Source organism: Macaca fascicularis, chromosome 14 (genome assembly GCF_037993035.2).
Source record: "Macaca fascicularis isolate 582-1 chromosome 14, T2T-MFA8v1.1".
NCBI classification, from domain to species: Eukaryota; Metazoa; Chordata; class Mammalia; order Primates; family Cercopithecidae; genus Macaca; species Macaca fascicularis.
In genome coordinates, this window is record NC_088388.1 from 68,833,232 (window position 1) to 68,855,318 (window position 22,087).

General features: G+C 38.9%; 2 protein-coding genes across 2 annotated transcripts; both read left to right on the forward strand.

The window, feature by feature from the left end:
• Window positions 1-1,576: 1,576 nt before the first annotated feature.
• On the forward strand, window positions 1,577-3,220 carry HBE1 (hemoglobin subunit epsilon 1). Its single transcript, XM_005578900.5, has 3 exons — window positions 1,577-1,752; window positions 1,875-2,097; window positions 2,957-3,220. The coding sequence occupies exons 1-3, from the start codon at window positions 1,661-1,663 to the stop codon at window positions 3,083-3,085; spliced, it is 444 nt and encodes a 147-aa protein (XP_005578957.1). The 5' UTR covers window positions 1,577-1,660; the 3' UTR covers window positions 3,086-3,220.
• A 14,948-nt stretch (window positions 3,221-18,168) lies between these two features.
• On the forward strand, window positions 18,169-19,750 carry LOC123568739 (hemoglobin subunit gamma). The gene is made up of 3 exons (XM_045371389.2): window positions 18,169-18,313; window positions 18,437-18,659; window positions 19,534-19,750. The coding sequence occupies exons 1-3, from the start codon at window positions 18,222-18,224 to the stop codon at window positions 19,660-19,662; spliced, it is 444 nt and encodes a 147-aa protein (XP_045227324.1). The 5' UTR covers window positions 18,169-18,221; the 3' UTR covers window positions 19,663-19,750.
• The last annotated feature ends 2,337 nt before the right edge of the window (window positions 19,751-22,087 follow it).

Consider the following 22,087-nt stretch of genomic DNA (forward strand, 5'->3'; position numbering starts at 1 on the left):
GGAAACTGTAGGAAGAGAAATTCCCAGATCTGGCAGGGCAAGGGGAGTCATAGGCGAAAGAAATGATAGAAATGCATGGAGAGGGAGGCAGAGGTGGGTGGATCACGAGGTCAAGAGATCAGGACCATCCTGGCCAACATGGTGAAATCCCGTCTCTACTAAAAATACAAAAATCAGCTGGGTGTGGTGGTGCACACCTGTAGTCCCAGCTACTCGGGAGGCTGAGGCAGGAGAATCGTTTGAACCCAGGAGGCAGAGGTTGCAGTTAGCTGAGATCGTGCCATTGCACTCCAGTCTGGCAACAGAGTGATACTCTGTCTCAAACAAAAAAAAAGAAAGAAAGAAAAGAAATGGATGGAGAACAAGCCAGAAGGAGGAACTGGGCTGGGGCAATGAGATTATGGTGATGTAAGGGACTTTTCTAGAATTAACAATGCTGGAATTTGTGGAACTCTATTTCTGTTATTCCCCCAATCATTACTTCTGTCACATTGATAGTTAAATAACTTCTGTGACTTTATTCCTTGATTCTAAAATATGAGGATAATGACAATGGTATTATAAAGGCAGATTAAGTGATATACCATAGGCAATGTTCTTCAGGCACATGGATCGAATTGAATACACTGTAAATCTCAACTTCCAGTTTCAGCTCTACCAGGTAAAGAGCTAGCAAGTCATCACAATGGGGACATTTAAAAAAAAAAAAAAAAAAGACACCAGAGGAATAATATACCCTGACTCCTAGCCTAATTAATATATCGATTCACTTTTTTCCCTGATGACAAATTTTGGTTTTAAATAATTTTAGGAGTTTAGGCTTCTCAGCTCCCTTCCCAGTGAGAAGTATAAGCAGGACAGACAGGCAAGCAAGAAGAGAGCCCCAGGCCATACTCACAAAGTGGGCAATGTCCCCTGTGGTCATAGAGAAATGAAAAGAGAGAGGATTCCCTGGAAGCATTGGATGTAATCTTTTCTGTCTGTCCTCTCCAGGGAATCACCCCAAGGTATTGTACTTTGGGATTAAGGTTTTAGTCCCACTGTAGACTACTTGCTATTCTGTTCAGTTTCTAGAAGGAACTATGTATGGTTTTTGTGTCCCTAGAGGAACTAAGGTGCAGACGTTTTGTTTACAATGCGCTCCCTAAGAGAGCTAGAACTGGGTGAGATTCTGTTTTAACAGCTTTATTTTCTTTTTCTTGGCCCTGTTTTTGTCACTGTCACCACCTTTAAGGTAAATATTGAATGTGCTTTGGCTGAAACTTTTTTTCCTCTTTTGAGATTTGCTCCTTTATATGAGGCTTTCTTGGAAATGGAGAATGGGATAGATGGATATCATTTTGGAAGATGATGAAGAAGGTAAAAAAGGGGACAAATGGAAATTTGTGTTGCAGACAGATGAGGAGCCAACAAAAAAGGGCCTCAGGATCCAGCACACATTATCACAAACTTGCTATCCATCCATCACTACTGACCCTCTCCGGACCTGACTCCACCCCTGAGGGACACAGGTCAGCCTTGACCAATGACTTTTAAGTACCATGGAGAACAGGGGGCCAGAACTTTGGCAGTAAAGAATAAAAGGCCATACAGAGAGGCAGTAGCACATATCTGCTTCTGACACAGCTGCAGTCACCAGCAAGCTCTCAGGCCTGGCATCATGGTGCATTTTACTGCTGAGGAGAAGGCTGCCGTCACTAGCCTGTGGAGCAAGATGAATGTGGAAGAGACTGGAGGTGAAGCCTTGGGCAGGTAAGCATTGGTTCTTAATGCATGGGAGCGAAGGGTGAATATTACCCTAGCAAGTTGATTGGGAAAGTCCTCAAGATTTTTTGCATCTCTAATTTTGTATTTGATATGGTGTCATTTCATAGGCTCCTCGTTGTTTACCCCTGGACCCAGAGATTTTTTGACAGCTTTGGAAACCTGTCATCTCCCTCTGCCATCCTGGGCAACCCCAAGGTCAAGGCTCATGGCAAGAAGGTGCTGACTTCCTTTGGAGATGCTATTAAAAACATGGACAACCTCAAGATCACCTTTGCTAAGCTGAGTGAGCTGCACTGTGACAAGCTGCATGTGGATCCTGAGAACTTCAAGGTGAGTTCAGTTGTGGGTGATATGATTTTTTGGCTTTATAGTTTGACATTAATTAAAGCTTAGGATCTTATTGGAAAGATCAACAAAGATCTCAGAAATCATGGGTCGAGTTTGATGTTAGAACAGCAGACTTCTAGTGAGCATAACCAAGACTAACCTGATTCAGAACTAGTGACAGTAAAGGACTACTAACAGCCTGAATTGGCTCAACTTTTCAGGAAATCTTGCCAGAACTTGATGTGTTTATCCCGGAGAATTGTATTATAGAATTGTAGACTTGTGAAAGAAGAATGAAATTTGGCTTTTGGTAGATGAAAGTCCATTTCAAGGAAATAGAAATGCCTTATTTTATGTGGGTCATGATAATTGAGGTTTAGAAAGAGATTTTTGCAAAAAAAAAATAAAAGATTTTCTCAAAGAAAAATAAGACACATTTTCTAAAAGATATTAAATTTCCCATCAGTATTGTAACCAAGTGAAGGCTTGTTTCTGAATTTGTTAGGGATTTTAAACTCCCGCTGAGAACTCTTGCTGCACTCCCATTCTACATTTACAGAAATTAGACAACTGCTTAAAGAAAAATAGGGAGAGAGGGAGCCCAATGATACTGGTAAAATGGGAAGAGAGGGTGAGGATGCAGGTAGGTAGAATGTTGAATGTAGGGCTCATAAAATAAAATTGAACCTAAGCTTATCTGAATTTTCTGGGTAGGCACAAACCTTGGAACAGTTTGAGGTCAGGGTTGTCAAGGAATGTAGGTATAAAGCCGTTTTTGTTTGTTTGTTTGTTTTTTCAGCAAGTTGTTTTCGGAAACTTCTACTCAACATGCTTATGTGTTATTTTGTCTTTTGCCTAACAGCTCCTGGGTAACGTGATGGTGATTATTCTGGCTACTCACTTTGGCAAGGAGTTCACCCCTGAAGTGCAGGCTGCCTGGCAGAAGCTGGTGTCTGCTGTCGCCATTGCCCTGGCCCATAAGTACCACTGAGTTCTCTTCCAGTTTGCCAGTGTTCCTATGACCCTGACACCCTCCTTCTGCACGTGGGGACTGGGCTTGGCCTTGAGAGAAAGTCTTCTGTCTAATAAAGCACGTTTTCTTCAGTAATCAAAAGTTGCAATTTTATATACTCCATCTTTTACTCTTGTGTTAAAGGAAAAAGTGTTCATGGGCTAAGGGATGGAGAGAAACATAGGAAGAACCAAGAGCTTCCTTAAGAAATGTATGGGGGCTTGTAAAATTAATGCAGATGTTATGGGAGAATTCCAGGATTCCAAGGAGGATGATATGATGAAGAAAAATCTTTATAAGGGTGGGAAAATGGTTAGTTAAGTAGACAGAGACTCCTAGACAGTTTTTACTGCACAGGGGAAAGAAGGAGGTGTTAGTGGTACCCGAGAAAGCAGATTTGTGGTACATGTCACTTTTCATTAAAAACAAAAACAAAACAAAACAAAACTTCGTAGATAGCCAAGATATAGGCTAGAATTACTATTTTAATTTACTGTTATTTACATTTTGAAGTAACTAGCTTGTCACATGTTTTATGAAATTGATTTGGAGATAAGAAGATGAATTGAGTGTGTATCAACAATAGCCTGCTCTTTCCTGAAGGATTCCATTATTTCATGGGTTAGCCGAGGCTAAGACACATGATATCATTGTGCATTATCTTCTGATAGAATGTAACATGCACTAAAATAAAGTTAGAGTTAGGATCTAAGTGGGAACGTTTTTGTAGGGTGTGATGAAGACTTTCTGTAGGAGATAGAATACTGATAAAGGCTTAAATTCTAAAACCAGCTAGCTAGGGCTTTGTGACTTGCATGAAACTGGCTCTCTGGAAGTAGAAGGGAGAGTAAGACATAGGTAGGGAGGACTAGGAAAGACCAGATAGTACAGGGCCTGGCTACAAAAATACAAGCTTTTACTATGCTATTGCAATACTAAACAATAAACATTAGGATATTAAGTGACTCAGGAAATAAGATTTTGGGAAAAAGTAATCTGCTTATGTGCACAAAATGGATTTAAGTTTGCAGATAAAATAAAATATGGATGATGATTCAAGGGGACAGATACAATAGTTCAAACCCAAGATGAGCAGTGAGTCTGTGGAATTTGAAGGATGGCCAAGGTGGAGTGAGAAAGACATAGTATTCGATTGACGGTGGGGGATGAGAAGGAAGAAGGAAGCGATAAATGACTGAAAGCTCCGAGGCTGATGAAGATACCAGGAGGAAACCAGGCACTGACCTGGGGACTCTCATGTATGAAGGGTAGAGGGATATTAATGGATTTACTTTCGAGGAAGTGCTAGATTGCTCAGGGAGTTTTGACCTTCAGGTCTTGTGTCTTTCATATAAAGGGACCTTCGCATTTTCAAAGTTAGAGTGCCATATTTTGGCAAATATAACTTTATTAGTAATTTTATTGCCTCCCCCACATTGATCAGACTTTTTCCTGAGAATTACTTTTGAATTTGGCTATATATATCCAGAATGTGGAAGAGAGACAAACAATTATTGTAGTTGCAGGCTATCAATAACACTGGTCTCTCTGAGCCTTATAACCTTTCAATATGCCCATATACAGAGTAAACAGGGATTATTCATCATACTAAATATTTTCACCTAGTCAGTCAGTCAACAAATGAGAGCAATGTGCATTTTTTAAAAACATAATATTTCTATATATTTATGGGGTACATGTGATACTTACATGCATAGAACATGTAATGATTAAGTCTAGATATTTAGGATATCCATTGCTTTGAGCATTTATCATTTCTATGTGTTGAGAAAATTTCAAGTCCTCATTTCTAGCCATTTTGAAATACATAATAAATAGTAATTAACTATCGTCACTGTACTCAAATATCAAACATTATGGCTTAATCCTTCTAACTGTGTTTGTACCTATTAACCAACATCTGTTAAATCCCCTTCCATACACGCTCACACTTTTCCCAGCCTCTGATAACTATCATTCTACTCTCTACCACCATGACACCCACTTTTTTAGCTCCCACAGATGAATAAAAACATGTCATATTTGATTTTCTGTGTCTGGCTTATTTTATTATCTATCTCTTTGGCATACCAAGAGTTTGTTTTTGTTCTGCTTCAGAACTTTCAATTAACATAATGACCTCTAGTTCCATCCATGTTGCTACAAATGACAAGATTTCATTCTTTTTCATGGCAAAATAGTACTGTGCAAAGATGTCAATTTTTTTTTTTTTATCCATTCGTCTGTTGATAGACACTTAGGTTGATCCCAAACCTTAACTATTGTGAATAGTTCTTCAATAAACATGAGTGTAATGTGTCCATTGGATATACTGATTTCCTTTCTTTTGGATAAATATCCACTAGTGAGATGGCTGGATTGTATGTAGTACTATTTTTAGTTTATTGAGAAATCTTCATACTGTTTTCCATAACGGCTGTACTATTTTACATTCCCACCAAGAGTGTGTAAGAGAGTTCCCTTTTCTCCATATCCTCACAAGGATCTGTTATTTTTTGTCTTTTTGTTAATAACCATTTTAACTAGGGTAAGTAGATATCTCATTGTAGTTTTGATTTGTATTTCCCTAATGACTGGGATGCTGAGCATTTTTTTCATATATCTGTTGGCCATGTGCATGTCTTCTTTTGAAAAATGTCTACTCAGAACTAATCTTTGCCCAGGTGTAGGCAAATATTTTACAGCTGGAACCCCAAAAACACAGGCAACAAAAGCAAAAATAGACAAAACGGATATATATTAAAAAGCTTTTGCACAACAAAGAAAACAATCACTGCAGTGAAGAGTCAACTTGTTGAATAGGAAAAAATATTTGCAAACTACTCATCTGACAAGGATCTGATATCCAGAAAATGAAAAGAACTCAGGCAACTCAAGAGCAAAAAATAAAATAAAAACATACAAGCAACATGCATTTAAAAAAATTTTTATTTCCGTAGGTTATTGGGGAAACAGGTGGTGTTTTGTTATATGCATAAGTTATTAAGTGGTGATTTGTGAGATATTGGTGCACCCATCACCCAAACAGTATACCCTGCACCCAATTTGTAGTCTTTTATCTCTCATTCCCTTCACCCGCTTTCCCTTGTGTCATCCTTATATCTTTGCATTCTCATAGCCTAGTTCTAGCTCCCATTTATGAATGAGAACATATAATTTTTGGTTTTCCATTCCTGAGTTACTTCACTTAGAATAAAGGTCTCCAATCTCATCCAGGTTGCTGCAAATGCTTTTAATTCACTCATTTTTATGGCTGAGTAGTATCCCATCATATATATATATATATATATCCCATTATATATATCCCATCATATATATGATGGAATCATATATATACTCATCATATATATATGGCATATATACACACAGCCCATATATATACCATATATATACACACTATATATATACACCACAGTTTCTATACCACATATATATACATATACACACCATGTATATATATGTGTATATATATACACACACACACCCCACACATATATATGCCACATATATACACAGTTTCTTTATCCACTAATTGATTGATGGGCATTTGGGTTGGTTCCACCTTTTAGCAATTGCACATTGTGCTGCTGTAAACATGTGTGTGCAAGTATTTTTTTCATATAACAACTTCTTTTCCTCTGTGTAGATACCCAGTAGTGGGATTGCTGGATCAAATGGTAGATCTACTTTCAGTTCTTTAAGGAATCTCTGCACTGTTTTCCATAGTGGTTGTACTAGTTTACATTCCCATCAGCAGTATAGAAGTGTTCTCTGTTCACCACATCCACGCTAGCATCAATTTAAAATTTTTTTTTTTATTATGACCATGCTTACAGGTGTTAGGTGGTATTGCATTGTGGTTTTGATTTGCATTTCCCTGATCATTAGTCACGTTGAGAATTTTTTCATATGTTTGTTGGTCATTTGTATATCTTTTTCTGAGAATTGTCTATTCATGTCCTTAAGCCTACTTTTTAAATGGGATTGTTTGTTATTTTCTTGATAATTTATTTATGTTCATTTTAGAGCCTGGATATTATTCTTTTGTCAGACATATAGATTGTGAAGATTTTCTCCCACTCTGTGGGTTGTCTGTTTATTCTGCAGACTCTTCCTTTTGCCATGCAAAAGCTCTTTAGTTTAATTTAGTCCCAGATATTTATCTTTGTTTTTATGTATTTGCATTTGTGTTCTTGGTCACGGAATCTTTGCCTAAGCCTATGTGTAGAAGGGTTTTTCTGATGTTATCTTCTAGAATTTTTATAGTTTTCGGGCCTAGATTTAAGTTCTTGATCCATCTTGAGTTGATTTTTGTATAAGGTGAGAGATGAAGATCCAGTTTCATTCTCCTAGCTATGCAGCTTGCTAGCTATCCCCACACCATTTGTTGAATAGGGTGCCCTTTCCCCACTTTATGTTTTTGTTTGCTTTGTCAAAGATCAGTTGGTGGTAAGTATTTGAGTTTATTTCCGGGTTCTCTATTCTGTTCCATTGGTCTATGTGCCTATTTGTATACCAGCATCATGCTGTTTTGGTGACTATGACCTTATTGTATAGTTTGAAATGAGGTAATGTAACGCCTTCAGATTTGTTCTTTTTGTTTAGCCTTGCTTTGTTTATGTGGGCTCTTTTTTGGTTGCATAAGAATTTTAGGATTGTTTTTTCTAGTTTTGTGAAGAATAATGGTGGTATTTTGATGGGAATTGCAATGAATTTGTAGGTTGCTTTTGGCATTATGGTCATTTTCACAATATTGATTCTACCTGTCTATGAGAATGCCATTTGTTTGTGTCTTATATGATTACTTTCAGCAGTGTTTTGTAGTTTTCCTTGTAGATGTCTGTCACTTCATTGGTTAGGTATACGTTCCTAAGTTTATTTATTTATTTATTTATTTTATTTGCAGCTATTGTAAAAGGGGTTGAGTTCTTGATTTTATTCTCAGCTTAGTCATTACTGGTATGTAAGAGAGCAACTGATTGGTGTACATTAATTTTGTATCCAAAAACTTTGCTGAATTCTTTTATCAGTTCTAGGAGGTTTTGGAAAAGTCTTTAGAGTTTTCTAGATACACAATCATATCACAAGCAAACAGTGACAGTTTGACTTCCTCTTTAACAGTCTGGATGCACTTTATTTCTTTCTCTTGACTGATTGCTCTTCCAGTAATATGTTAAAGTGTGTGGTGTAATACATGCTACACCACACAGTAATATGTTAAAGTATGTTAAAATATGTGGTGAGAGTGGGCATCCTTGTCTCATTCCAGTTCTCAGAGGGAATGCTTTTAACTTTTTCCCATTCAATAAAATGTTGGTTGTGTGTTTACCACAGATGACTGTTATTACATTGAGGTATGTCCTTTGTAAACCAATTTTACTGAGAGTTTTAGTCATAAAGGGATGTTGAATTTTGTTGAATGCAGTTTCTGTGGCTATTGAGATAATCATGTGATTTTTGTCTCCAATTTTGTTTTTGTTGTGTATCACATTTATTGACTTGCATATGTTAAACCATTCTTGCATCCCTTGTATGAAACACACTTGATCCTGGGTTTTGATATGTTGTCGGATGCTTTTAGCTAGTATTTTGTCAAGGATGTTAGCAGCTATGATCATCAGGGATATTGGTCTGCAGTGTTTTGTTGTTGTTGTTGTTTTTGGTTATGTTATTTCCCAGTTTTGGTATTAAGGTGATACTGGCTTCATAGAATGATTTAGGGAGGATTCTCTCTTTCTCTATCTTATAGAATAGTGTCAATAGAATTGGTATCAATTCTTCTTTGAATGTCTGGTAGAATTCAGCTGTGAATCTCTCTGGTCCTGGACTTTTTTGTTGTTGGTAACTTTTTATTATCATTTCAATCTTGCTGCTTATTACTGGTCTGTTCAGGGTATCTAATTCTTCCTGATTTAAGCTAGAGTGCTGTATGTTTCCAGGAATTCATCCATCTCCTTTAGGTTTTCTAGTTTATGCAGGTAAAGGTGTTCATAGTAGCCTTGAATAATCTTTTGTATTTCTGTGGTATCAGTAGTAATATCTCCCGTTTCATTTTTAATTGAGCTTATTTGGACTTTTCTCTTCTTTTCTTGGATAATCTTGCTAATGGTCTATCAGATTTATTTATCTTTTCAAAGAACCAGCTTTTTATTGAATGTAGCTTTTGTGTTTTTTTGTAGTTGTTTTAATTTCATTTAGTTCTCCTTTTATCTTGGTTATTCCCTTTCTTTTGCTGGGTTTTGGTTCTGTTTGTTTTTGGTTTCTCTAGTTCCTTGAGGTGTGACCTTATATTGTCTGCTTGTGCTCTTTCAGACTCTGACATTGACATTTAGGGCTATGAACTTTCCTTTTAGCACCACCTTTGCTGTATCCTAGAGGTTTTGATAGGTTGTGTCACTATTGTTGGTCAGTTCAAATAATTGTGGTGTTATTATTATACTTTAAGTCCTGGGATACATGTGCAGAATATGCAGGTTTGTTACATAGGTATAGACATGCCGTGGTGGTTTGCTGCACCCATCAACCTGTCATCTACTTTAGGTATTTCTTTTAATGCTATCCCTCTCCTAGTCCCCCACCCCCTGATAGGCCCTGGTATGTGATATTCCCCTCCCTGTGTCCATGTGTTCTCACTGTTCAACTCCCACTTATGAGTGAGAACATGAGGTGTTTGGTTTTTCTGTTCCTGTGTTAGTTTGCTCAGAATGATGGTCTCCAGCTTCATCCATGTCCCTGCAAAGACATGAACTCATCCTTTTTTATGGCTGTATAGTATTCTGTGGTGTATAATGTCCCACATTTTCTTATCCATTCTATCATTGCTGGCCATTTGGGTTGGTTCCAAGTATTTGCTATTGTGAATAGTGCTGCAATAAACATACATGTGCATGTGTCTTTATAGTAGAATGATTTATAATTCTTTGGATATATACCCAATAATGGGATTGCTGGGTCAAACAGTATTTCTGGTTCTAGATCCTTGAGGAATCATCACAGTGTCTTCCACAATGTTTGAACCTATTTACACACCCATCAACAGTATAAAAGTGTTCCTATTCCTCCACATCCTCTACAGCACCTGTTGTTTCCTGACTTTTTAATGATTGCCATTCTAACTGGCATGAGATGGTATCTCATTGTGGTTTTGATTTGCTTTTCTCTAATGACCAGTGATGATGAGTTTTTTTCATGTGTTTGTTGGCCACATAAATGGCTTCTTTAGAGAAGCATCTGTTCATATCCTTTGTCCACTTTTTGATGGGGTTGTTAGTTTTATTCTTGTAAATTTGTTGAAGTTCTTTGTAGATTTTGGATATTGGCCCTTGGTTAGATGGATAGATTGCAAAAATTTTCTCCCATTCTGTAGGTTGCCTGTTCACTCTGATGATAGTTTCTTTTGCTGTGCAGAAGTTCTTTAGTTTAGTTAGATCCTCTATGTCAATTTTGACCTTTGTTGTCATTGCTTTTGATGTTTTAGTCATGAAGTATTTGCCCATGCCTATGTCCTGAATGGTATTGCCTAAGTTTTCTTCTAGGGTTTTTATGGTTTTAGGTTTCACATTTAAGTCTTTAATCCACCTTGAGTTAATTTTTGTATAAGGCGTAAGGAAGGGGTCCAGTTTCAGTTTTCTGCATATTGCTAGCCAGTTTTTCCAACACCATTTATTAAATAGGAAATTCTTTCCCCATTGCTTGTTTTTGTGATGTTTTCAAAGATCAGATGGTTATAGATGTGTGGCATTATTTCTGAGGCTTCTGTTCTGTTCTGTTGGTCTATGTATCTGTTTTAGTACCAGTACCATGCTGTTTTCTTTTACTGTAGGTAGCATCATGCCTCCAGCTTTGTTCTTTTTGTTTAGGATTATATTGGCTATATGAGCTCTTTTTTGATTACATATGAAATTTAAAGCAGTTTTTTCTAATTCTTTGAAAAAAGTCAGTGGTAGCTTGATGGGGATAGCATTGAATCTATAAATTACTTTGGGCAGTATGGTCATTTTAATGATATTGATTCTTCCTATCTATGAGTATGGAATATTTTTCCATTTGTTTGTGTCCTTTCTTATTTCCTTGAGCAGTGGTTTGTAGTTGTCCTTGAAGAGGTTCTTCACATCCCTTATAAGTTGTATTTCTAGGTATTTTATTCTCTTTGCAGCAGTTGTGAATGGGAGTTCACTCATGATTTGCCTCTCTGTCTATTGTTGGCATATAGGAATGCTTGTGACTTTTGCACATTGATTTTGTGTCTTGAGAATTTGCTGAATCTATTTGTCAGCTTAATATTTTGGGCTGAGACGACGGGGTCTTCTAAGTATGCAATCATGTCATCTGCAAACAGAGACAAGTTAACTTCCTCTCTTCCTATTTGAATACCCTTATTTCTTTCTCTTACCTGATTGCCCTGGCCAGAAATTCCAATACTATGTTGAGTAGGAGTGGAGAGAGGGAATCCTTGTCTTGTGCCAGTTTTCAAAGCAAATAATTTTTAAATTTCCATCTTGATTTCGTTGTTGACCCAATGATCATTCAGGAGCAGGTTTTTTAATTTCCAGGTGTTTGCATCGTTTTGAAGGTTCCTTTTGTAGTTGATTTCCAACTTTATTCTACTGTGGTCTGAGAGAGTGCTTGGTATAATTTCAATCTTTAAAAATGTATTGAGGCTTGTTTTGTGGCATACCATATGGCTTGTCTTGGAGAAAGTTCCATGTGCTGATGAATATAATGTATATTCTGCAGTTGTTGGGTAGAATGTCCTGTAAATATCTGTTAAGCCCTTTTGTTCCAGGATATAGTTTAAATTCATTGTTTCTTTGTACACTTTCTGTCTTGATGACCTGCCTAGTGCAGTCAGTGGAGTATTGGAGTCCCCACTATTACTGTGTTGCTGTCTATCTCATTTCTTAGGTCTAGCAGTAATTGTTCTATAAATTTGAGTTCTCCAGTATTAGATGCATATATATTAAGAACTGTAATATTCTCCCATTAGACAAGGCCTTTTATCATTACATAATGTCCCTGTTTGTCTTTTTTAACTGCTGTTTCTTTAAAGTTTGTTTTGTCTGACATGAGAATAGCTGCTCCTGCTCATTTTTGGTGTCCATTTGTGTGGAATGTCATTTTCCACCACTTTACCTTAAGTTTATGTGAGTCCTTATGTGTTAGGTGAGTCTCTTGAAGATGGCAGATAATTGGTTGGTGAATTCGTATTCATTCTGCAATTCTGTATATTTTAAGTGGAGCATTTAGTCTACATTCAACATCAGTATTGAGGTGTGAGGTACTATTCCATTCTTCATGCTATTTGTTGCCTATATACCTTTTTAATCTGTATTTTTGTTGTATATGTCCTATGGGGTTTATGCTTTAAAGAGGTTCTGTTTTGATGTGCTTCCAGGGTTTGTTTCGAGATTTAGAGCTCCTTTTATCAGTTCTTGTAGTGTTGGCTTGGTAGTGACGAATTTTCTCAGCATTTGTTTTTCTGAAAAGCACTGTATATTTTCTTCATTTATGAAGTTTAGTTTCACTGAATACAAAATTCTTGGCTGACAATTGTTTTGTTTAAGAAGGCTGAAGATAGGGCCCTATTCACTTCTAGCTTATACGGTTTCTGCTGAGAAATCTGCTCTTAATCTGATAGATTTTCTTTCACAGGTTTCCTGATACTTTTGGCTCACAGCTCTTAAGATTCTCTTTGTCTTTAGTTAACTTTAGATACTCTGATGACAATGTACCTAGGCAATGATCTTTTTGTGATGAATTTCCCAGGTGTTTATTGAGCTTCTTGTATTTGGATGTCTAAATCTCTAGCAAGGCGGGGGATGTTTTCCTTGATTATTTCCCTGGATAAGTTTTCCAAACTTTTAGATTTCTCTTCTTTCTCAGGAATGCTGATTATTCTTAGGTTTGATTGTTTAACATCATCCCAGATTTCTTGGAGGCTTTGATCATATTTTCTTATTCTTTTTTCTTTGTCTTTGTTGGACTGGATTAATTCAAAAACCTTGTCTTCAAGCTCTGAATTTCTTCTGTTTGCTTGATTCTATTGCTGAGACTTTCTAGAGCATTTTGCATTTCTATAAGTGCATTCATTCATCCATTGTTTCCTGAAGTTTTGATTGTTTTTTATTTATGCTATCTCTTTCACTGAAGATTTCTCCTGTTATTTCTTGAAGCATATTTTTGATTTTTTTAAAATTGGACTTCACCTTCCTTTGATGCCTCCTTGATTAGCTTAATAACTGACCTTCTGAATTATTTTTCAGGTAAATCAGGGATTTCTTCTTGGTTTGTATGCATTGTTGGTGAGCTAGTGTGATTTTTTGGAGGGTGTTAAAGAACCTTGTTTTCCATATTACCAGAGTTAGCTTTCTGGTTCCTTCTCATTTGGGTAGGCTCTGTCAGAGGGAAAGTCTAGGCCTCAAGGCTGTTGTTCAGATTCTTTTGTCCCATGAGGTGTTCCCTTGATGTAGCACAGTCCCCCTTTTTCTAGTGATGTGGCTTCCTGAGAGCCAAACTGTAGTGATTATCTCTCTTCTGGATGTAGCCACCCATCAGGTCTACCGACTCCGGGCTGATACTGGAGTTTGTCTGCACAGAGTCTTGTGATATGAACCATCTATGGGTCTCTCAGCCATAGATACAACCACCTGCTCCAATGGAGGTGGCAGAGGATGAAATGGACTCTGTGAGGGTCCTTACTTTTGGTTGTTCAATGCACTATTTTTGTGGTGGTTGGCCTCCTGCCAGAAGGTGGCACTTTCTAGAGAGCATCAGTAGAGGCAGTCAGGTGGTGATGGTTGGGGGGACGGGGGTGCCCTAGAACTCCCAAAAATATATGCCCTTTGTCTTCAGCTACCAGGGTGAATAAGGAAGGACCATCAGGTGGGGGCAGGACTAGTCGTGTCTGAGCTCAGAGTCTCCTTGGGCAGGTCTTTCTGTGGTTACTGTGGGGGATGGGGGTGTAGTTTCCAGGTCAATGGATTTATGCTTCTAGGACGATTATGGCTGCCTCTGCTGTGTCATGCAGGTTGTCAGGAAAGTGGGAGAAAGCAAGCAGTCACGTGACTCAACCAGCTCCCAAGCAACCCAAAAAGTTGGTCTCACTTCCAGCGTGCACCCTCCCCCGCAATAGCACGAGTCTGTTTCCATGCAGTCAGTGAGCAAGGCTGAGAACTTGCCCCAGGCTACCAGCTGTGAAAGCAAGTAGGGCTGTCCTACTTCCCTGCCTGTGGAGTCTGCACACCAAATTCATGTCCCCCCACCAAACCCTCACTGCCCAGCCCCGAGTTCTGGCCAGGTGGAGATTTCCTTTTTCCTGTCATCTTTTCCCAGTTCCTCTGGCAGCCCTCCCAAAGGACCCCTGTGAGGCAAGGCAGAAATGGCTTCCTAAGGGACCCAGAAAGCCCACAGGGCTTTTCCTGCTGCTTCCTCTACCCATGTATTTTGCTTGGCCCTCTAAATTGACTCAGCTGCAGGTAAGGTCAGAATCTTCTCCTGTGGTCTAGACCTTCAAGTTCCCCAGTGAGGATGTGTGTTTGGGAGTGGATGGTCCCCCATTCCCACTTCCACAGTTTGGGCACTCACAATATTTGGGGTGTTTCCCAGGTCTTGCAGGAGCAATCTGCTTCTTTCGGAGGATCTGTGGGTTCTCTCAACTTTCCTGATTTGTTTCTGCATGTGGTTCTGCAAAAAAGTTCATGATGTGAGACTTCACATGCTGCTCTGTGCATCCCAGTGGGAGCTGCAATCTAGTTCTGCTGCCTCCCATCTGTCATTATCCTCTAATTTGTCAGTAATATGCATTTTTAATCAATCTCTCTTTTTTCTCTCTCTTTCTTGTCCCCCAAAACTATACTGCCCTTTGATATCAAGGAGTCAAGGATGGTGATGTTGGGGGGTGGGCAGTGGATACACTATTTACCCCTTAGGGAGCTATATCTAGATTTAAATATTGCCAATTCAATATAACTTAATTGAAAGCAAATTCATAATGAATACACACACACACACACATCTGCATGACAAGATTTTTAATAGTAGTAAGAATAACTAATTGTTGTCTGCAGGCAATAAGGGCTTTTAAAGCAAAACAGTTGTGATAAACAGGTCATGCTTAGAATAGTAATCCAGCCAATTGTACGGATTGCTTAGAGACTATGTCATTACCAGAGTTAAAATTCTATAATGCCTTCTCACTCCCTACCACTGAAGACAAGTTTTTGTCATTAGGTTTATGCTTCCCTGAAAAAATACCACCTGCTATTCTCCACTTTACTATTTACATACCAACGGCACTGGTTCTTTATCTATCTCTCTGGCACAGCAGGAGTTTGTTTTCTTCTGCTTCAGAGCTTTAAATTTACTATTTCAGCTTCTAAACTTTATTTGGCAATGCCTTCCCATGGCAGATTCCTTCTTGTCATTTTGCCTCTGTTGGAATACTTTCTCCTTAATTTTCTTCTTAGTAGATAATATCTGAAATTATTTTGCTGTTTAACTTATTAATTGTATGTATGTTCTACCTAGATTATAATCTTCAGAGGAAAACTTTATTCTCTGACTTATTTAACTTAAATGCCCAGTACTTTAAAAATTATGACATTTATTAAACAGATATTTGTTGAACAAATGTTTGAAAATACATGGGAATGAATGCTTGAAAACACTTGAAATTGCTGGTATAAAGAAACAGTTTTATCAGTGAGGACTTAATCAATGTCAGAAGCAATGATATAGGAAAAATTGAGGAATAAGACAGTTATGGACAAGGAGAAATCAATAAACTCTTAAAAGATATTGCCTCAAAAGCATAAGAGGAAATAAGGGTTTATATGTGACTTTTAGATCACTGCCTTGGTTTCTGGATAAAGGGGGAAGTTGTTTGAAAACAGGAGGGATCCTAGATATTCCTTAGTCTGAGGAGGAGCAATTAAGATTCACTTGTTTAGAGGCTAGGAGCGGTGGCTCACGCCTGTAATCCCACCACTTTGGGAGGCCAAGACAGGCAGATCACCTGAGGTCAAGAGTTCAAGACCAACCTGGCCAACATGGTGAAACCCCGTCTCTACAAAAACACAAAAATTAGCCGGGCATGATGGTAAGTGCCTGTAATCCCAGCTACTTGGGAGGCTGAGGCAGGAGAAATGCTTGAACCTGGAAGGCGGGAGTTGCAGTGAGCTGAGATCACACCACTGCACTCCAGCCTGGATGACAGAACAAGACTCCATCTCAACAACAACAACAACAACAACAACAACAACAACAAAAACAGATTCAAAAGATTCACTTGATTAAGCCTCAGTGGGCTTAGACACCAGTCTCTGAGACATTCTTCAAGGTCAGGCTCTACAAATGGAACCCAACCAGATTCCCAGATATGGTCAAAGATCTATACACACCCATCTACCCATCTCACAGATCCCCTGTCTTAAAGAGACCCTAATTTGGATTCACCTCAGTCTCTGTAATCTGTACCTGCATACCAATAAAAATCTTTCTCACCCACCCTTAGATTGAGAGAAGTCACTTATTATTATGTGAATAACTGGAAGATACCGATATGTTGACAAATCTTTTTCTTTCCTTTTTTATTCAACTTTTATTTTAACTTCCAAAGAACAAGTGCAATATGTGCAGCTTTGCTGCATGGGTCAACATGTATCTTTCTGGTCTTTTAGCCGTCTCACACTTTGAGCAGATATAAGCTTTACACAAGATTATGAAGGCTGAAAGGATTCCACCAATATTATTATAATTAGTATTAATCTGATAGGTTAGGGGAAGTAGACCTCCCGTCCAATAAAACAGATTTCCAGAGTTTCTGACATCATAATCTACCAAGGTCATGGATCACTTTCAGAGAAAAAACAAAAGCAAAACCAAACCCACCAAGAAACAAAAATCCAAAAGAAAAAATAAAGGAAAAAACACCATGAATACTTCCTGCCATGTTCAGTGGCCAATATGTCAGAAATAGCACTGAGTTACAGATAAAGATGTCTAAACTAAAGTGACATCCCAACTGTCACAGTGTGTGGCCTATTAGTCAATTAAAGCAGTCCCTGCCTCTTTAGAGTTGTTTTCCATGCAATTACATGTCTTATGTCTTAGAATAAGATTCCCTGAGAACTGAACCTAGCATTTATACAAGATAATTAATTCTAAGCCATAGTACCTGCCAAAGAACATTCTACCATCATCTTTACTGAACACAGAAGAGCTACACCAAAAACCTGGGTCATCAGCCAGCACACACACTTATTCAGTGATAAATACACATCATCGGGTGCCTACATACATACCTGAATAAGAAAAAAAAAATACCTTTGCTGAGATGAAACACACATGATTTATTTCAAATAGGTACAGAGAAGTAGATACTGAAGTAAGGATTAAGTATTATATTATATTACATAACATTAATCTATTCCTGCACTGAAACCGTTGCTTTATATGATTTTTTTTTTTCACTACACTAATGAGAACTTAAGAGATAATGGCCTAAAACCACAGAGAGTATTTTCAAAGATAAGTATAGCACAATGCTAACTAAATGAGACTAAGACTTGTCCCATCAAAAATCCTGGACCTATGCCTAAAACACGTGTCACAATCCCCGAACTTTTCAAAAATTGGTACATGCTTTAACTTTAATCTCCAGGCCTCACTGGAGCTAGAGACAAGAAGGTAAAAAAGGCTGACAAAAGAAGTCCTGGTATCTTCTATGGTGGGAGAAGGAAACTAGCTAAAGGGAAGAATAAATTAGAGAAAAATTGGAATGATTGAATCGGAACAAGGCAAAGGCTATAAAAAAATTAAGCAGCAGTATCCTCTTGGGGGCCCCTTCCCCACACTATCTCAATGCAAATATCTGTCTGAAACGGTCCCTGGCTAAACTCCACCCATGGGTTGGCCAGTCTTGCCTTGACCAATAGCCTTGACAAGGCAACCTTGACCAATAGTCTTAGAGTATCAGGTGAGGCCAGGGGCCGGCGGCTGGCTAGGGATGAAGAATAAAAGGAAGCACCCTCCAGCAGTTCCACACACTCGCTTCTGGAACGGCAGAGATTATCAATAAGCTCCTAGTCCAGACGCCATGGGTCATTTCACAGAGGAGGACAAGGCTACTATCACAAGCCTGTGGGGCAAGGTGAATGTGGAAGATGCTGGAGGAGAAACCCTGGGAAGGTAGGCTCTGATGACCAGGACAAGGAAGGGAAGGAAGGACCCTGTGCCTGGCAAAAGTCCAGGCCGCTTCTCAGGATTGGTGGCACTTTCTGACTGTCAAACTGCTCTTGTTCAATCTCACAGGCTCCTGGTTGTCTACCCATGGACCCAGAGGTTCTTTGACAGCTTTGGCAACCTGTCCTCTGCCTCTGCCATCATGGGCAACCCCAAGGTCAAGGCACACGGCAAGAAGGTGCTGACTTCCTTGGGAGATGCCATAAAGAACCTGGATGATCTCAAGGGCACCTTTGCCCAGCTGAGCGAGCTGCACTGTGACAAGCTGCATGTGGATCCTGAGAACTTCAGGGTGAGTCCAGGAGTTTCAGCAGTTTCAGAGTTCAGTCTCAAGGCAACTTAGACAACTGAGTATTGATCTGAGGACAGCCGAATCTACCTGCTGGGTGTGAGCTATTTGAAGATACTAGGGTTGGGAGTGAAGAAACTGCAGAGGACTAACTGGGCTGAGACCGAATGGTAATGTTTTAGGGCCTAAGGAGTGCCTCTAAAAATCTAGACGGACAATTTTGACATTGACAAAAGAGAGGTGGAAATGAGGAAAATGACTTTTCTTTATTAGATTCCGGTAGAAAGAACTTTCATCTTTCCCTCATTTTTGTTATTTGTTTTAAAACATCTATCTGGAGGCAGGACAAGTATGGTCATTAAAAAGATGCAGGCAGAAGGCATATATTGGCCCAGTCAAAGTGGGGAACTCTGGTGACCAAACAGAGTCTGAGGCTATTCCTATATCAGCTGGACACATACAAAATGCCGCTATCACTTCATTACAAACTTATATCCTCTAATTCCAGATGGGGGCAAAGTGTGTCCAGGGGTGAGGATCAATTGAAACATTTGGGCTAGAGTAGATTTTGAAAGCCAGGGGTGTGTGTGTGTGTGTATGTGTGTGCGTGTGCGCGTGTGTTTCTTTTAACGTTTTCAGCCTACAACATACAGGGTTTGTGGTGGCAAGAAGAGAGCAAATTTTAAATTTTGGCCAGTGACTAGTGCTGCAAGGGGAACAACTACCTGCATTTAATGGAAGGCAAAATCTCAGGCTTTGAGGGAAGTTAACATAGGCTTGATTCTGGGTGGAAGCTGGGTGTGTAGTTTCTGGAGGCCAGGCTGGAGCTCTCAGCTCACTATGGGTTCATTTTTGTTGTCTCCTTTCATCTCAACAGCTCCTGGGAAATGTGCTGGTGACTGTTTTGGCAATCCATTTCGGCAAAGAATTCACCCCTGAAGTGCAGGCTTCCTGGCAGAAGATGGTGGCTGGAGTGGCCAGTGCCCTGTCCTCCAGATACCACTGAGCCCCCTGCCCACGATGCAGAGCTTTCAAGGATAGGCTTTATTCTGCAAGCAATAAAAACAATAAATCTATTCTGCTAAGCGATCACACATGATTGTCTTCAGTTCTTTTTTTATGTCTCTTTAAATATATGAGCCACAAAGGGTTTTATGTTGAGGGATGTGTGTATGTGTATTTGTACATGGCTGTGTGTGTTAGTGTCATGTGCATATTCCTCACTTTTTTGTTTACATGAGATGTGGGTTTTGATGAGCAATTAAAAGAACTAGACAATAAAGAAACTTGTACATGGGAGTTATGCAAGTGAGAATAAAAAGTGTAGGAGAAATCTGGTGGGACGAAAGACCTCTGTAGGACAGGACTCCTCAGAAACAGATGTTTTGGAAGAGATGGGGAAAGGTTCAGTGAAGACCTGGGGGCTGGATTGCAGCACAGCAGCGAGGAAGGGGCTCAACGAAGACAAAGTGTTCCAAATTTAGGAAGTCAAGGTTTAGGCAGGGATAGCCATTCTATTTTATTAGGGGCAATACTATTTCTAATGGCATCTGACTTTTCTCAGTCCTTGTGAGGCTCTATGGGGAGGTTGAGGTGTTAGAGATCAGAGCAGGAAACAGATTTTTCTTTCCACAGTAACTGCAATGAAGTGATCCTTACTTTACTAAGAAACTTTTCGTTTTAAGTGTTGATGCATGCCTAAAGAGGCGAAATTAATCCCATGCCCTTAAGTCACAGCATTTCAAGGAAGAGACCTCATTGTAAGCTTCTAGGGGAGGTGGGGACTTAGGTGAAGGAAATGAGCCAGCAGAGGCTCACAAGTCAGCATCATAGTGTCATGCCTGAGCAGCAGACCAGCACTGTCAGATGAAAATGTAGTGTGAAGAATTTGTATAACATTAATTGAGAAGGCAGATTCACTGGAATTCTTATATAATTGAAAGTTAATGCATGTTTATAAGCGAGTGTTTAGTTTAATGTGATGGTGTTATGAACCTAACGCTTGTGTCTCCAGGAAATTCACATGCTAAATCCCCAACTCCCAGTTGGCCCCATTTGTCTGGGAGGCTTTGGAAAAGTAATTAGGTTTAGATGAGCTCATGAGAGCAGATCGCTCTCAGAGAATTATTTTCCTCATCAGAAGCAGAGAGGTTAGCCATTTCTCTTCCTTCTGGTGAGGACACAGTGAGGAGTCAGCCATCTGCAACCCAGGAAGAGAACCCTGACCAGGAATCAGCAGAAATGTGAGAAAAAAATCTGTTGTTGAAGCCATCCGGTCTATGCTATTTTGTTATAGCACCTTGCACTAAGTAAGGCAGATGAAGAAGGAGAAAAAAATAAACTTGGGTGTTCAGTGGATTAGAAACCATGTTTATCTCAGGTTTACAAATCTCCCCTGGTCTCCTATGTTTCAGTATAAAATACCTACTCTACTACTCTCATCTGTAACTCCCAAGTCGTAAGCTTGACCCTTCTCTCTAACTTTGATTTCTCCTATTTTTTCTTCAATGTACTTTAGGCTTGTAATGTATTTATATACAGTGAAATGTCAAGTTCTTTCTTTATATTTCTTTCTTTCGTTTTTCTCCTCAGCCTCACAGTTTTCTACATGCCCTTCCTATTTTCAGGAACTTCTTTCTCCAAACATCTTCTGCCTGGCTCCATCATACCATAAAGGACCCACTTCAAATGCTGTCACTCACTACCATTTTACAATTCGCACTTTCTTTCTTGTTTCTTTCCTTTTTTTTTTTTTTAGTAAAACAAGTTTATAAAAAATTAAAGTAAAGGAATAAATGAACGGCTACTTCATAGGCAGAGTAGCCCCAAGGGCTGCTCGTTACCGATTTTTGTTGTTATTTTTCAATAGTATGCTAAACAAGGGGTAGATTATTTATGCCGCCCATTTTTAGGCCATAAAAGATAACTTCCTGATGTTGCCATGGCATTTTTTCCTTTTAATTTTATTTCATTTCATTTTAATTTCCAAGGTACATGTGCAGGATGTGCAGGCTTGTTACATGGGCAAATGTATACCTTTCTGGCCTTTTAGCCATCTTTATCAACGAACAGGTATAATCTTTACACAGGATCATGAAGGCTGAAAGGATTTCACCAATTTAAATCAACCTGATAGCTTAGGGGATAAACTAATTTGAAGATACAGCTCACCTCCAATAAACCAGAATTCCAGAGCTTCTGGCATAATCTAGCAAGGTTTGAGATCATGGATCACTTTCAGAGAAAAACAAAAACAAACTAACCAAAAGCAAAACAGAACCAAAAAACCAGCAGAAATACTTCTCACCCTGTTAACGGTCCAATATGTCAGAAACAGCACTGCGTTAGAAATAAAGCTGTCTAAAGTACACTGATATTCGAGTTGTCATAGTGTGTGGACTATTAGCCAATAAAAACAGCCCTTGCTTCTC